The 17,863-nt window shown below is 38.5% G+C and overlaps 2 protein-coding genes across 3 annotated transcripts in view; one reads left to right on the top strand and one right to left on the bottom strand.

The window, feature by feature from the left end:
- The window catches only part of vps8 (VPS8 subunit of CORVET complex), an 89,056-nt gene extending 86,567 nt beyond the window's left edge, over positions 1–2,489 (top strand). For both annotated transcript variants that reach the window (XM_061964890.2, XM_061964882.2), the window contains exon 45: positions 2,027–2,489. In XM_061964890.2, the coding sequence (XP_061820874.2) occupies positions 2,027–2,152 (126 nt within the window). In that variant the 3' untranslated portion in view covers positions 2,153–2,489. The remainder of the gene's footprint in view (positions 1–2,026) is intronic.
- A 6,899-nt stretch (positions 2,490–9,388) lies between these two features.
- The window catches only part of LOC133609334 (uncharacterized), a 52,582-nt gene continuing 44,107 nt past the window's right edge, over positions 9,389–17,863 (bottom strand). The window contains exons 10-12 of the mRNA XM_072915246.1: positions 9,857–10,060; positions 9,740–9,781; positions 9,389–9,671 (exon numbers count right to left, since the gene is read on the bottom strand). Coding sequence (XP_072771347.1) covers positions 9,559–9,671; positions 9,740–9,781; positions 9,857–10,060 — 359 coding nt within the window. The 3' untranslated portion in view covers positions 9,389–9,558. The remainder of the gene's footprint in view (positions 9,672–9,739; positions 9,782–9,856; positions 10,061–17,863) is intronic.

The raw sequence follows: 17,863 nt of genomic DNA, 5'->3' as shown, positions 1-17,863 counted from the left end.
TCGTTCTTTCCACACGCACGTCTATCCTCACTCCTCATTTCCACAACAGCAACGCTTCCTCCTTCTTCGCCAATCACCTTACAGGCGTGCTACTTTCACAACAAAGACATACCTGCCAACTACTCCGGTTTTCCCGTAATTAGTACGGTTTTCATCAACCTATTCCGGGTTACGGTTGCAGTGATAAAAAATAAGTTTTTTCATTAATTAAAAAAATATATTTAAAAAAAAGTTTTATTCACGAAATCGCGTAACAACAATGACAATTGACACTGCTTCCCGTAACTTCCTATCGAGCCATTCCGAATGCCATGCGCGAGGCTATTTATAGCACCGCTGCCAAGCACGAGGCACCTGTTGCCATTGTTTCCAAACGAGCAAACGATCATGGAATCAGCCGGAGAAAAATCGCAAACGAGTCTTAAACCGAAAAGAAAACTGCAGTCATTCCGTGAAGAATATTCAAAAGCCTATCCGGGAATAATTATCCGTTCCAAAAAGGGTGAAAACTACGCGAATTGCACCTTGTGCAGACAAGATTTTTCGATCGGACACGGAGGAATTAGCGATGTAAAAGACCACGTTGGGACAAAAAAACACAAGTCTAATGCCGTTGCTAGCGATACAAGTGGAAAACTTTCAACGTTTTTCGGATTTTAGCCACAAAAAGGTAATGACACCAATGTTATCTATTGGAATTGTTTAGTACTGTTATACTGTTAAAAGTGTATATACTATTTATGCTTTCAAGTCCAAGTTGAAGAAATCGTGTTAAATGTTGACAGCATAACTACCAAACTACAGAAGTATGTCCTTAATATTTTTGCAGTGCTATTTCTGTTGAAAAGTTAAAATGATTACATTAGAGATGTGATGTGCCACTTTTCAAGTGTCTGATGGCTTAAATTAATTTTCATTAATTTTTCATATTTTGAATTCTTTTGAAAGGCTTACAAAAAAACTACATTTGAATTGTAATTCCATGCTATTGACAGGACTATTCATTTTAATGAAGTTAGCTTACCATGTTTACAGTATGATAATTGTGATAGAAATGTGAATTTTAGGCACAGAATATTTTTTACAATTGAACAAGGCAGTAGATTATACAAGCTTGGACAGAAAGTTAATAATGACACCAATTTTTTTTTTAATGGAATTGTTTAGTACTGTTTTACCATTTGTTTACTGTAAAAAGTGTTTATACTGTTTATACTTTCAATTAACAAATTGAAGTCTTGTGAAAGGTTGACAGGATAACTGGCATTAACTGTCAAAATAATTTCAAACTATTGAAGTTAGCTTACAGAATAAACATGTCAATCAACCCATATGATTTTTGCTGTAATATTTTTGTTTTGAAAAGTCACTGTGACTGATAGAAAAGTGATGGTTTTAGCAACATTTTAACCTGTCTGAAGGCTAATAATCATTTTGCGGCGGGGGGCGAACCTGAACCCCCCACCAGGACTTTGTCCTGGACCTACCGGGGCCTGCGGCCCCTGGACCCTGGCTACTAGGTTTTTCTGATTTCAAAAGTTGGCAGGTATGCAAAGAGGATGCAGGATAAAGTGACAGAAATTGACATTTTTGCATTGTATTATACATCAGGAAGTGTTGTGTAAGAAAGTGTTAAAAATAAAACCATCAAAAGCCATCTGCTTTTGTATTAAGATAAGTTAGGTTAAATGAAAATATTATTATTATTATTTATCTTACAGTATATCAAAAATAATTTGAGCAAAATTTAATTGAAATATTGTCGGTGTGGCCCTCCAGCAGTGCTCGGGTTGCTCATACGGCCCCCGGTAAAAATTAATTGCCCACTAAACCTGGTTTAGTAGATGACTAAGAGCTCAGTTGTAATCATGCATGTGCATAGACCCAAACTGATAACAAGTGTCAGGAAACTAAATTTGTTGATAATAACCTTGAAGTCTGATGTAAAAATATTTTGAAATGTCTGAGATCCAACGTTAAGACTGCGATCCATACTCCAATATCTACTTCGTTTTCTCTCTCCCAGCTGTCCATCCTGGCAGAGCTCTCTCACGGTCATCACAATGAGAAGTCAAAGATTCTAACTCAAGCTCATCCAGGACAAGAGGGTTTCGATCTGAAACTTTCTCCTCCGCCTCTAATGGAGGAATAGCACTGTAACGATTGTTCTGCTCTTATTCGTTTTGTTTTTACACACAACAAAATTATTTACTTCAAAGGAATTAAATGAAATGTCTGAAGGGAGGAGCTAGCAGAGGAGCAGAGGAGTGATGTATGAAGACTTTGAAGAGAACAAATCGACCCTTAATGTCTTAATAAGTAATAACGAGCAAACACTGGTGTATATTTTTCTTATTATTTTTAACACTGTCAATTGTGTAAACATATTGATAAAGTTTCTTGGGGAAAAAAATGGTTTGGAGTTGGACAAATGTTTGTTTTAGTTGGTGAAGAAGAAGATCTTCACAATAAAAGAATGGTGTCTTGGTGTTTTCTTTCTTTTCTTTGACTGTTTACATTCCAGGCCAAAGTGGACCAAATCAGATTTTTTTTTAATTCTGATTTTCCCCAGCTGCCAGTTTAGCTTACATGTAAAATGTGATCTTTATCTGACTCCAGTATAAATGTGCACAGGACCCAATGTGGCCTCGACGTCACTTGCATGCGCAGTTAGTTAGTAAATTAAAAACAAAGGAAGTCGACTGGATTCTGTTAAGGAATAAGGAAGTCACTATACTACACGAGAAAACATGGATCCTTGATTGTGGCTGTTGTGTAGAGGGAGTAGGCTGATAATAGAAAACAACTGCAGTAGGAAAAAGGGACGTGATCGTACTGCGCACACAAATGCTCAAATCGCTCGACTAAAGATGACATAAAAGTAGCAAACCGGTCGCATTGCTGTTTAGACAGCAGTCACGTTTGAAAAAAGCAGATTCAGAGTACCTCCTGATGTGGGCCAAATCCGATATGAAAATATCAGATTTGAACCACTTTGGAGCGTTTAGACTGGCAAAAACATTACGATCTGTGTAACTTGTGGGAAAAATAAATCTAATTTGGTGTACAGTGGAGACGAAGCCTTTAAGGTCCTGAGATCCACAATCTCACGGGACCTAAAGTGGACCTCCCACATGGACACAATCAGAAAGAAGGCACAGTAGAGAATGTACTTCCTGCGCCAACTCATGAAGTTCCACCTGCCCAGGACCTGCTGATAATGTTCTACGCCAGTGTTTCTTAACCATAGGGCCGCCAAATTGTTTTATTTCTCAGCTCTGGTCCGTATGGGCTGCAGCGGTACTCTGTTGTAATACACTTTTCCACCCCTTGTGGCAGTAATGACAATATCAAACAAACAGAAGTTTGGAGCTAAAGTTAGAGAAGTTTCTTGAGCGCAAAAATTATGACTGAAGGGGTAAAGCTTTTGTCAGAATAATTGTATCTTAAGTTATCACAAAACTTTGTGTTTCAATGAGTTCCCGGCAAGCAGATACAAGCTGTCTTTGATCTTACCAATCAAAAGGCTTGTAAAACTCCACTGTGTAGGATGGGAAGCGACATGAAAGTGTCGGTTTCTATGATGTAATGTAATCCACAGGAAGATTTTGTCTTGACCTGAGATCTACAAAACGGAGAGGAGGCAGGGCCTGATCCTCCTCCAGGCACCTTTTCTTTGAACTGTTTTGTGACCAAGGGCAACGGCTGTTTACGACCTTTTCTTTGAACTGTTTTGTAACCAAAGGTGGCAGCTGTTTACGACCCCCGTCCCTTTTGAAACAGCTGTTGCCATGTAATCAGGGAGAGTCCAAATAAAAGAGGAGGCGTACAATCTTTCGTCAGAGTGTGGTGAGACACTGTACAAAAAAAAAAATATATATATATATTTATATATGCGTGTGTTAATTGTGTGCTAAGTGTGTTGAAATGTTTTATTCTAGCATCATACTGTGTGTTTTTGTGATTTTGAGGCGGTGCCATAGCATCATACTGTATGTTTGTAAATCTGACCAGTGGGTCAGTGCCTCCCCAACCTCAAACCTCACTGCACGTCACTGACATAATGCATCATTATACCTCGTATTTGAGTTATATTTGAGGTCATTTTATGTGTAGTTTCCGTTTCTTTCAACTTGGACACACATCTATAACTTTGGCCATTCTAAGCCAGTCAGAGTTATCTCACCCTGAGAAGCCTCCGTTTTAGTAATGTTTTCCAATGTGGTAAAAATGTGTAGAATAAATATAAAACTTCAACATTTCTGTCAACGAAGTTTTGCATCAGCCTGCGACACATAGTCATTTTGATAGTAGTCTAATATAGCTACTATAGACACTTACATCATCTGTTGACTTCATTTTAACACTGATATAAGGCTTTTGAATGTTTGCGGCTCCTGACAGATATTTTTATATGGCTCTTTCAACATTTTGGGTTGCCTATAAGCAGAGGTGTGGACTCGAGTCACATGACTTGGACTCGAGTCATGAATTTGATGACTTTAGACTCGACTTGACAAAATGTAAAAAGACTTGCAACTCGACTTAGACTTTAACATCAATGACTTGTGACTTCACTTGGACTTGAGCCTTTTGAATTGACATGACTTGACATGACTTGCTACTTTCCCCAAAACCCAAAGATGAAAAAGTTATTCGGGAGCGCTCCGTATTTTTCATTGTGTACTTGTCTATCAGCGTTGCGTGTGTCAGCTGGTGTGGTCTCAGTACAACAGCCAATCAAATTAGATCTACTTTGTTTTCATCACACAGCATTCATCCAATCAAATTGCAGGACAACCAACGAAGAAGACATGTCCAAACCACACGCCAGTGAACAAAAAATGATGCCTAAAATAATTTCGTTTGGGTATAAAAATTACAAGGTGGTCAACACAAAACAGTTTGCAGTATGCAACACATGCGGTTAGAAAATTACTGATGGAGAGGCAACAACTTCCAACTTCGTCCGGCATTTGAAGTTGCACAAAGAACGGTAAGTTTTGAATGTAAGATAACGTTTATTGGCTAAGTAACGTGACTTTTATTTGCAGTGTAGTTAAATCAGTGAGGCTGTAAACTCACTGCTAACGTTATAACGTTATTGCAAACACGGGAATCTGTTGCAGTTCACTACCTTATTCATACTTTTTGTTCAGTGATTTTTTTTAAGCAGGGTTACGTTAGTCAATATATCACACGTAACGTTAGACGGCGGTCAGCAGCACCGCGTATTTTAGCCACCTAAAAAAAGACAAAAATAGTAAAATAAAGGTCAGTTAAAATGTATACTATATTATGAATATGTGTACCGTTTTAGCTAGCTTTCTGACATACTGTTGGTTGTTTACCTCAGTGGTCCCCAACCACCGGGCCGCGGCCCGGTACTGGTCCGTGGATCGATTGGTATCGGGCCGCACAAGAAATAATTTTTTTTTTTTTTTTTAAATTAAATCAACATAAAAAACACAAGATACACTTACAAGTAGTGCACCAACCCAAAACAACTCTCTCCCCCTTTTGTTCTGGGCATTGAACATGAAGACTCTTCCTTCACTGTTCCGAGTGGCCATGACAGTCTTGGCAGTGCCTGCCTCCAGTGCTCCAGTGGAGCGAGTTTTCAGCCATGGTGGCATCATACTACGCCCCCATCGTGCACAAATGACTGACAGACTCTTGGCTAATTTGGTCTTTTGCAAATGCAATGCAGCATAGGGCCCTGACATATAAAAAGTACAACTTTTTTGTTATGTTCACGTATATGTCATGTTTTTTCAATGTTAACACTTTTGTACAAATAAGTACATTTGCACTTTATTTTTCAATGTGTTTGTTCTGTAAAGGAATGAGTTAATGTTTAAAATGACTGGTTAATAGTGCTATTATAAAGTGCAATGTCAGCACAATTTTCTTTCCTGCAATTTAAAATGCACTTGTTTTAATAAATAAATACAGCGTTTGAAAAGCATACACAATCTGTGTTAATATATTAGTCTGTGGTTAAAAGGACTTGAAAGGACTCGAAACTTAAAATGCAGGACTTAGGACTTGACTTGAGACTTTCCAGTCTTGACTTTGGACTTGACTCGGGGCTTGCCTGTCTTGACTCGGGACTTGACTCGGACTTGAGGGCAAAGACTTGAGACTTACTTGTGACTTGCAAAACAATGACTTGGTCCCACCTCTGCCTATAAGAATAAAAATGACATAATCCTTAGAACAGTGTTTTTCAACCACTGTGCCGCGGCACACGAGTGTGCCGTGAGATACAGTCTGGTGTGCTGTGGGAGATGATCTAATTTCACCTATTTGGGTTAAAAATATTTTTTGCAAACCAGTACCGGTAATTATAGTCTGCAAATGATGTCTTGCCTCTGGTGAGGGGTGGTCGTATTTTTTTCTCCTCCCGTCTTTTCCTGGCTTGCTCTCTCTTTTTTGTCTTATCTTGTCTAAAAAAATTTTTTTGGAAGCCTCTTTCTTTGCGCTGTCCTCTAAATATAATCATCAGACATAGAATTGATTAGCTGGACTCTTGACTCTATTGACACAATCTTTTCGACGAGGAAAAGAGGTTCTGGGGAGCCTGGCTGCCCTGATGAAACCATTGCTGTGGGGTATGTGAGAGATTCCTGGGACAAATGGAGAATCATGTGCCTCTCAGTCCTTTCCATCGAGGACGTGGAAGACATCTACCTATTTGGAACCGTGATCGGGGATCACCTGCTGATTGGGCTGGGCATTGCTCTGGTGTATCGTAAAATTCGTAAGACGATGGCAGCCACTCAAGGAGCCCAAAGGCTGTTCGTTGCAATGGACGGATTGGGCCGGGCTGTAGGAACACAGTCTGTGGCGATTTCTGAACTGAATCGCAAGATGGATCACATCATGGAAAAGCTTGCTATAAAGGAAGGTTTGGATATGAGAGCCAGCATGGACGAATAGAACAGACAAGTCATTGTTAATGCCTTTTCGAGAAAAAAACAAAAATCCTTATCTACGATTTGACTCCCCCGAATGGCCTTGAGACAAGAACAGGCTGTTCTGTAATCATCCCCTGAGGAATTTCAAAGATGGACGCTTTTTGACCTCCCTCCCTCCTTCCCTCCTCAACGACACCTGGGAATCAAACTTTACTTGCATTGCATGCCGAACGACTCTGGGCTTATGAACATTTACACTTCACCCAAAGACAATGGGCATATATACAAACACACTCCCCATCCCCATCCAACGCCCCTCCTCACCAATCTTCTTGGTTGCTAAAACAAAGTAGGAAAACATGACACTGTTACAGGAAAATACCAAAAAAAGAGAAAAAGACACCAAAATAGGAGTGCCAGACAAGAACTAAAACACTACACACAGGAAAACAGCAATAAACTCCAAATAAGTCAGGGTGTGATGTGACAGGTGGTGACAGTACACCTACTTTGAGACAAGAACTATAGTGATGCATGCTTGGTTATGCTTTAAAGTCATATCCTATCCAACAATTGCGACAACGACTTTTTACTGTCAACTGAGTTTTGTTTTTTAATGATTTCTGCTGGTGGTGTGCCTCCGCATTTTTTCAACGCAAAAAAAGTGCCTTGGCTCAAAAAAGGTTGAAAAACACTGCCTTAGAAGACCTAATGAACCTAATTGGAGCATCTGCGCGGCCGCCGCAAGCACACCTGCACTTCCTGCCTGGGATGCCGCCGCCCTAAATAAACACTGTCGCGAGCGGGCGGAATGTGCACTTCCTGTCACAGCGGGCAGAAGTCATGTGGTGCGAAGACAATCATGAAGATGTTCAAGCACCTGACCTCCAATGGGCCCGCCCACATCCTGTCCCAACCACAGCTGACATCTGTGACGCAGTTGCCATGACGACCACATCCTGTGGAAAGAGTGACACAGATGCTCTTTGCATGCTAACCAATCAGGGCACAGCTGCAAACAGCGTGCACGCACACACACGCACACACACACACACACACACACACAGACACACACATCATTACTTGATCATCAGGTTGTTGTAAAATGTATTGTATTGATGAGTATTGCTTAATTGATTAATATCAAAACAAATCAACAATAATAAAACAAGACAATTATTTGACTTTTATTGACATTTTGTAACTCTTTGAATCATAAGCACAAGATGACACACACACATACACACACACACATCGTTACTTGATCATCACGTTGTTGTAAAATGTATTGTATTGATGAGTATTGCTTGATTGATTAATACTAAAATAAATCAACAATAATAAAACAAGACAATTATTTGACTTTTATTTATTTATTGACATTTTGTAACTCTTTGAATCATAAGCACAAGTTGACACACACACACACACACACACACACACTTTACTTGATCATCACGTTGTTGTAAAATGTATTGTATTGATGAGTTTTGCTTAATTGATTACGGTAATATTACAACAAATCAACAATAATAAAACGAGACAATTATTTGACTTTTATTGATTTATTGACATTTTGAATCATAAGCACAAGTTGACACACACACACACACACACACACACACACACACACACACGTCATTACTTGATCATCACGTTGTTGCAAAATGTATTGTATTGATGAGTATTGCTTAATTGATTAATACTAAAATAAATCAACAATAATAAAACAAGACAATTATTTGACTTTTATTGATTTATTGACATTTTGGGCACTTTTGAATCATAAGCACAAGTTGACACACACACACACACACACATCATTACTTGATCATCACGTTGTTGTAAAATGTATTGAGTATTGCTTAATTGATTAATATTAAAACAAATCAACAATAATAAAACAAGACAATTATTTGACTTTTATTGAAATTTTGTAACTCTTTGAATCATAAGCACAAGTTGACACACACGCACACACACACACACACACACACACACTTGATCATCACGTTGTTGCAAAATGTATTGTATTGATGAGTATTGCTTAATTGATTAATATTAAAACAAATCAACAATAATAAAACAAGACAATTATATGACTTTTATTGATTTATTGACATTTTGTAACTCTTTGAATCATAAGCACAAGTTGACACACACACACACACACACACAAACACACATCATTACTTGATCATCACGTTGTAAAATGTATTGTATTGATGAGTATTGCTTAATTGATTAATACTAAAATAAATCAACAATAATAAAACAAGACAATTATTTGACTTTTATTGATTTATTGACATTTTGTAACTCTTTGAATCATAAGCACAAGTTGACACACACACACCCACGCACACACACACATCATTATTTGATCATCACGTTGTTGTAAAATGTATTGATGAGTATTGCTTAATTGATTAATATTAAAACAAATCAACAATAATAAAACAAGACACTTATTTGACTTTTATTGTTTTGACATTTTGTAACTCTTTGAATCATAAGCACAAGTTGACACACACACACACACACACACACACACACACACACACACACACACACACACACACACACACAGCGTGACTCTGCCTCTGTTCAGAAGTGAAAGGTGATGAGTCGCAGCCGATTAAGGCGCAGCGAGCCACAGGCGCAGCGTCATGACGCCGTTGATGGCGAGCGTCTTGGCGAAGATAAGACGGAGAACGAGGACTGTGAGGGAGACCAGGTTGACCTTCTCATCTGCAAACGACACACACATTTGAGTCACGCCGAGTTGGCTTTTGGTGTCCTTCACATTCAATACTTACCCGGCGCTAAAGCGTCCTGGCAGCGCCCCGGTCCTCTGTCACCTGGAAGCAAACGTCACATGGTGATGGCGACTCCATGGCGTCGGCCCAACAGCCCAAACCACAACCCTCGCCTACCTTTCTCGCACAAGTCGGCTTTCTCGGCCGTGAGCAAAGCCACTTGATTGTACAGCGACTCGCCCGATATCCGCGCGGCATGCGAGCCCTTAAACGCCTCTTTTTTTCCTGCCTTCTCCGCGGCGTTGTGTCTACTGAAGCCGGTGGCGAGGCAAGCTGTCACGTTGCCCTCCATTTTGTAGAAAGATGGCGCCAAGTCCTCCTCTGCACACACATATGCACACACTTAGAATATTACCAAAGATGTTAACCAAGCTAATGTGCATGTTTACTTCATGCACTTTGACCATTTTACGAAAGACACAAAAATGAGCTAAGAAAAAGAAAATAAGTGTTTCCAGTTTGGGTCCTCTTTTACGTTCAGCATGAAAGTAGAACTTGAGTACGCTTCAAAAAAGTATTTTGCTGAGTCCACACAAATAATCATTGTGACCTCAACAAGAACTTCATGAGAACCACTTTGACTTACTGTACATGTCTGTTCTCACCACCTTTTATGTTCACTTTGGTTCCAGGGGCTTATAGTGACACTTTTTAATGGTTTACTCACTTTAATAATTATAAATATATTTTTTTATTTACTTTCACATTTTTACGGAGTGACATGAGTTTGGGGATTCCCTCAGATTCTAGCATGAAAGTCAAACTTACGGACTTCAACTTTCTGCCTAGTTCCACTTCCAAAAAGTAATCTGTTGAGTCCATACTCACACTGATTGTGACCTCAACAAGAATCTCATAAGAACTTACACAAGTCTATTTTCATGAGCTTCTATTGTCACTTTGGATCTACTGTCCAGTTTAGTGAAGTATTACTCTAACTGAAATATTGACTCTCTAATTATATTCATTAAATTACATTTTTAAAATATATATATATATATTTTCTTCAATATCTTTAATTATTGAACCCAGTTTTGGGCTAAGGTTCTCGCATGAAAGTCAAACTTACGGACTTCCACTGTCAATCTGGTTCCTCTTCCAAAAACTAATCTGTTGAGTCCAGACACACGCTGATTGTGACCTCAACAAAAACCTCATGAGAACATCCGAGTTCTAGCACACCTAAATATCATCTGCCTGACTTGTGATTCCGGTTCTTTGCTTGGTCAGGTTCTAAATGTCCTGTTTACAGAATATTAAACTCAATAACACTTTGTAAAGAAACTAATTTGCTGACATTTTGGGTTCTACTTCACAGTCTTGCATGAAAGTCAAACTTACGAACTTCCACCGTCAGTCTGGTTCCACTTCCAAAAACTAATTTGTTGAAATCAGACACACGCTGATTGTGACCTCAACAAAAACCTCAGGAGAACATTCGAGTTCTAGCACACCTAAATATCATCTCCATGACTTGTGATTCCGGTTCTTTGCTTGGTCAGGTTCTGAATGTCCTGTTTACAGAATTTTTAAGTCATTAACGATTTTACACTTTGTAAAGAAACTAATTTGCGGACACTTTGGGTTCTACTTTACAGTCTTGCATGAAAGTCAAACTTACGGACTTCCACTGTCAGTCTGGTTCCACTTCCAAAAACTAATTTGTTGTAACCAGACACACGCTGATTGTGACCTCAACAAAAACCTCATGAGAACACCCAAGTTCGAGCACACCTAAATATCATCTGCATGACTTGTAATTCCGGTTCTTTGCTTGGTCAGGTTCTGAATGTCCTGTTTACAACATTTTTAAGTTATTAACGATTTTACACTTTTTAAATAAACTAATTTGCGGACACTTTGGGTTCTAGTTTACAGTCTTGCATGAAAGTACAACTTACGGATTTCCACTGTCAGTCTGGTTCCACTTCCAAAAACTAATTTGAAACCAGACACACGCTAAATTGCTATACGCTCAACATTTTGGGTTCTACTTCACAGTCTTGCATGAAAGTCAAACTTACGGACTTCCACTGTCAGTCTGGTTCTAATTTGTCGAAATTAGACACACGCTGATTGTGACCTCAACAAAAACCTCATGAGAACATCTGAGTTCTAGCACACCTAAATATAATCTGAATGACTTGTGATTCCGGTTCTTTGCTTGGTCAGGTTCTAAATGTCCTGTTTACAAAATTTTAAAATCATTAACGATTTTACACTTTGTAAAGAAACTAATTTGCGGACACTTTGGGTTCTACTTTACAGTTTTGCATGAAAGTCGAACTTACGGACTTCCACTGTCAGTCTGGTTCCACTTCCAAAAACTAATTTGTTGAAACCAGACACACGCTGATTGTGACCTCAACACAAACCTCATGAGAACATCCGAGTTCTAGCACACCTAAATATCATCTGCATGACTTGTGATTCCGGTTCTTAGCTTGGTCAAGTTCTGAATGTCCTGTTTACAAAATTTTTCAGTCATTAACTATTTTACACTTTGTAAAGAAACTAATTTGCGGACACTTTGGGTTCTACTTTACAGTCTTGCATGAAAGTAGAACTTACGGACTTCCACTGTCAGTCTGGTTCCACTTCCAAAAACTAATTTGTTGTAACCAGACACACGCTGATTGTGACCTCAACAAAAACCTCATGAGAACACCCAAGTTCGAGCACACCTAAATATCATCTGCATGACTTGTAATTCCGGTTCTTTGCTTGGTCAGGTTCTGAATGTCCTGTTTACAACATTTTTAAGTTATTAACGATTTTACACTTTTTAAATAAACTAATTTGCGGACACTTTGGGTTCTAGTTTACAGTCTTGCATGAAAGTACAACTTACGGATTTCCACTGTCAGTCTGGTTCCACTTCCAAAAACTAATTTGAAACCAGACACACGCTAAATTGCTATACGCTCAACATTTTGGGTTCTACTTCACAGTCTTGCATGAAAGTCAAACTTACGGACTTCCACTGTCAGTCTGGTTCCACTTCCAAAATCTAATTTGTGGAAATTAGACACACGCTGATTGTGACCTCAACAAAAACCTCATGAGAACATCTGAGTTCTAGCACACCTAAATATAATCTGAATGACTTGTGATTCCGGTTCTTTGCTTGGTCAGGTTCTAAATGTCCTGTTTACAAAATTTTAAAATCATTAACGATTTTACACTTTGTAAAGAAACTAATTTGCGGACACTTTGGGTTCTACTTTACAGTTTTGCATGAAAGTCGAACTTACGGACTTCCACTGTCAGTCTGGTTCCACTTCCAAAAACTAATTTGTTGAAACCAGACACACGCTGATTGTGACCTCAGCACAAACCTCATGAGAACATCTGAGTTCTAGCACACCTAAATATCATCTGCATGACTTGTGATTCCGGTTCTTAGCTTGGTCAAGTTCTGAATGTCCTGTTTACAAAATTTTTCAGTCATTAACTATTTTACACTTTGTAAAGAAACTAATTTGCGGACACTTTGGGTTCTACTTTACAGTCTTGCATGAAAGTAGAACTTACGGACTTCCACTGTCAGTCTGGTTCCACTTCCAAAAACTAATTTGAAACCAGACACACGCTGATTGTGACCTCAACAAAAACCTAATGAGAACATCCGAGTTCTAGCACACCTAAATATCATCTGCATGACTTGTGATTCCGGTTCTTTGCTTGGTCATGTTCTAAATGTCCTGTTTACAAAATTTTAAAGTCATTAACGATTTTACACTTTGTAAAAAACTAATTTGCGGACACTTTGGGTTCTAGTTTACAGTCTTGTATGAAAGTAGAACTTACGGACTTCCACTGTCAGTCTGGTTCCACTTCCAAAAACTAATTTCTTGAAACCAGACACACGCTGATTGTGACCTCAACAAAAACCTCATGAAAACATCAGAGTTCTAGCACACATAAATATCATCTGCCGGACTTGTGATTCCGGTTCTTTGCTTGGTCAGGTTCTAAATGTCCTGCTTACAGAATATTAAACTCAATAACACTTTGTAAATAAACTAATTTGCTGACATTTTGGGTTCTACTTCACAGTCTTGCATGAAAGTCAAACTTACGAACTTCCACTGTCAGTCTGGTTCCACTTCCAAAAACTAATTTGTTGAAACCAGACACACGCTGATTGTGACCTCAACAAAAACCTCATGAGAACATCTGAGTTCTAGCATACCTAAATATCATCTGCATGACTTGTGATTCCGGTTCTTTGCTTGGTCATGTTCTAAATGTCCTGTTTACAAAATTTTAAAATCATTAACGATTTTACACTTTGTAAAGAAACTAATTTGCGGACACCTTGGTTTCTACTTCACAGTCTTGCGTGAAAGTCAAACTTACGGACTTCCACTATCAGTCTGGTTCCACTTTTAAAAACTAATTTGTTGAAACCATACACACGCTGCTTGTGACCTCAACAAAAACCTCATAAAAACACCCAAGTTCTAGCACACCTAAATATCATCTGCCTGACTTGTGATTCCGGTTCTTTGCTTGGTCAGGTTCTGAATGTCCTGTTTACAAAATTTTTAAGTTATTAACGATTTTACACTTTGTAAAGAAACTAATTTGCGGACACTTTGGGTTCTAGTTTACAGTCTTGCATGAAAGTAGATCTTACGGATTTCCACTGTCAGTCTGGTTCCACTTCCAAAAACTAATTTGAAACCAGACACACGCTGATTGTGACCTCAACAAAAACCTAATGAGAACATCCGAGTTCTAGCACACCTAAATATCATCTGCATGACTTGTGATTCCGGTTCTTTGCTTGGTCAGGTTCTGAATGTCCTGTTTACAAAATTTTAAAGTCATTAACGATTTTACACTTTGTAAAAAACTAATTTGCGGACACTTTGGGTTCTAATTTACAGTCTTGTATGAAAGTAGAACTTACGGACTTCCACTGTCAGTCTGGTTCCACTTCCAAAAACTAATTTCTTGAAACCAGACACACGCTGATTGTGACCTCAACAAAAACCTCATGAAAACATCAGAGTTCTAGCACACATAAATATCATCTGCCGGACTTGTGATTCCGGTTCTTTGCTTGGTCAGGTTCTAAATGTCCTGCTTACAGAATATTAAACTCAATAACACTTTGTAAATAAACTAATTTGCTGACATTTTGGGTTCTACTTCACAGTCTTGCATGAAAGTCAAACTTACGGACTTCCACTATCAGTCTGGTTCCACTTCTAAAAACTAATTTGTTGAAACCAGACACACGCTGCTTGTGACCTCAACAAAAACCTCATGAGAACATCTGAGTTCTAGCATACCTAAATATCATCTGCATGACTTGTGATTCCGGTTCTTTGCTTGGTCATGTTCTAAATGTCCTGTTTACAAAATTTTAAAATCATTAACGATTTTACACTTTGTAAAGAAACTAATTTGCGGACACCTTGGTTTCTACTTCACAGTCTTGCGTGAAAGTCAAACTTACGGACTTCCACTATCAGTCTGGTTCCACTTCTAAAAACTAATTTGTTGAAACCAGACACACGCTGCTTGTGACCTCAACAAAAACCTCATGAAAACACCCAAGTTCTAGCACACCTAAATATCATCTGCCTGACTTGTGATTCCGGTTCTTTGCTTGGTCAGGTTCTGAATGTCCTGTTTACAAAATGTTTAAGTTATTAACGATTTTACACTTTGTAAAGAAACTAATTTGCGGACACTTTGGGTTCTAGTTTACAGTCTTGCATGAAAGTAGATCTTACGGATTTCCACTGTCAGTCTGGTTCCACTTCCAAAAACTAATTTGAAACCAGACACACGCTGATTGTGACCTCAACAAAAACCTCATGAGAACACCTGAGTTCTAGCACTCATAAATATCATCTGCATGACTTGTGATTCCGGTTCTTTGCTCGGTCAGGTTCTGAATGTCCTGTTTACAGAATTTTAAACTCATTAACGATTTTACACTTTGTAAAGAAACTAATTTGCTGACAGTTTGGGTTCTACTTTACAGTCTTGCATGAAAGTAGAACTTACGGGCCTCTACTGTCAGTCTGGTTCCACTTTTAAAAAGAAAATTCCCACTTCCAGACACACACTGATTGTGACCTCAACAAGAACCTCATAAAAACTGACATGTCTCTTCTCATTAGCTTCTACTGTCACTTTGGTTCTGTGTGTCCAGTTTAGTGGATTATTACTCCATTTACAATCTTTATGGTTTTCTTTCATTAAATTTAATTTTAGAAAAAAAAAAAAGTTTCATAATGTTTTTATTGAGTGACCCCAGTTTTGGGATAACGTTCTAGCATAAAAATCTAACTTACGAACTTCCACTGTCAGTCTGGTTCCACTTCCAAAAACTACTCTGTTGAATCCAGACACACGCTGATTGTGACCTCAACAAAAACCTCATGAGAACATCTGAGTTCTAGCACACATAAATATAATCTGAATGACTTGTGATTCCGGTTCTTTGCTCGGTCAGGTTCTAAATGTCCTGTTTACAGAATATTAAACTCATTAACGGTTTAACACTTTGTAAAGAAACTAATTTGCTGACACTTTGGGTTCTAGTCTACAGTCTTGCATGAAAGTCAAACTTACGGACTTCCACTGTCAGTCTGGTTCCACTTCCAAAAACTAATTTGAAACCAGACACACGCTGATTGTGACCTCAACAAAAACCTCATGAGAACATCTGAGTTCTAGCACACCTAAATATCATCTGCATGACTTGTGATTCCGGTTCTTTGCTTGGTCAGATTCTAAATGTCCTGTTTACAGAATTTTAAACTCATTAACGATTTTACACTTTGTAAAGAAACTAATTTGCGGACACTTTGGGTTCTACTTTACAGTCTTGCATGAAAGTAGAACTTACGGACTTCCACTGTCAGTCTGGTTCCACTTCCAAAAACTAATTTGAAACCAGACACACGCTGATTGTGACCTCAACAAAAACTTAATAAGAACATCTGAGTTCTAGCACACCTAAATATCATCTGCCTGACTTGTGATTCCGGTTCTTTGCTCGGTCATGTTCTAAATGTCCTGTTTACAGAATATTAAACTCATTAACGATTTTACACTTTGTAAAGAAACTAATTTGCGGACACTTCGGGTTCTACTTCACAGTCTTGCATGAAAGTCAAACTTACGGACTTCCACTATCAGTCTGGTTCCACTTCCAAAAACTAATTTGTTTTGAAACCAGACACACGCTGATTGTGACCTCAACAAAAACCTCATGAGAACACCCAAGTTCGAGCACACATAAATATCATCTGCATGACTTGTGATTCCGGTTCTTTGCTTGGTCAGGTTCTGAATGTCCTGTTTACAAAATTTTTAAGTTATTAACAATTTTACACTTTTTAAAGAAACTAATTTGCGGACACTTTGGGTTCTACTTTACAGTCTTGCATGAAAGTAGAACTTACGGACTTCCACTGTCAGTCTGGTTCCACTTCCAAAAACTAATCTTTTGAGTCCAGACACACAATGATTGTGACCTCAACAAAAACCTCATGAGAACATTCGAGTTCTAGCACACATAAATATCATCTGCATGACTTGTGATTCCGGTTCTTTGCTTGGTCAGGTTCTAAATGTCCTGCTTACAAAATTTTAAAGTCATTAACGATTTTACACTTTGTAAAGAAACTAATTTGCGGACACTTTGGGTTCTAGTTTACAGTCTTGCATGAAAGTAGAACTTACGGACTTCCACTGTCAGTCTGGTTCCACTTCCAAAAACTAATTTGAAACCAGACACACGCTGATTGTGACCTCAACAAAAACCTCATGAGAACATCCGAGTTCTAGCACACATAAATATCATCTGCATGACTTGTGATTCCGGTTCTTTGCTCGGTCATGTTCTAAATGTCCTGTTCACAGAATATTAAAATCATTAACGATTTTACACTTACAAAGAAACTAATTTGCTAACCCTTTGGGTCCTAGTTTACTGTCTTGCATGAAAGTAGAACTTACGGACTTCCACTGTCAGTCTGGTTCCACTTCTAAAAATTAAATTCCCACTTCCAGACACACACTGAGTGGTTGTAACCTCAACAAGAACCTCATAAAAACTGACATGTCTCTTCTCATTAGCTTCTATTGTCACTT

This window comes from Nerophis lumbriciformis, linkage group LG02, assembly GCF_033978685.3.
Source record: "Nerophis lumbriciformis linkage group LG02, RoL_Nlum_v2.1, whole genome shotgun sequence".
NCBI classification, from domain to species: Eukaryota; Metazoa; Chordata; class Actinopteri; order Syngnathiformes; family Syngnathidae; genus Nerophis; species Nerophis lumbriciformis.
Note: the sequence above shows the minus strand (reverse complement) of the source record. Positions and strands in the feature narration are given on the sequence as shown.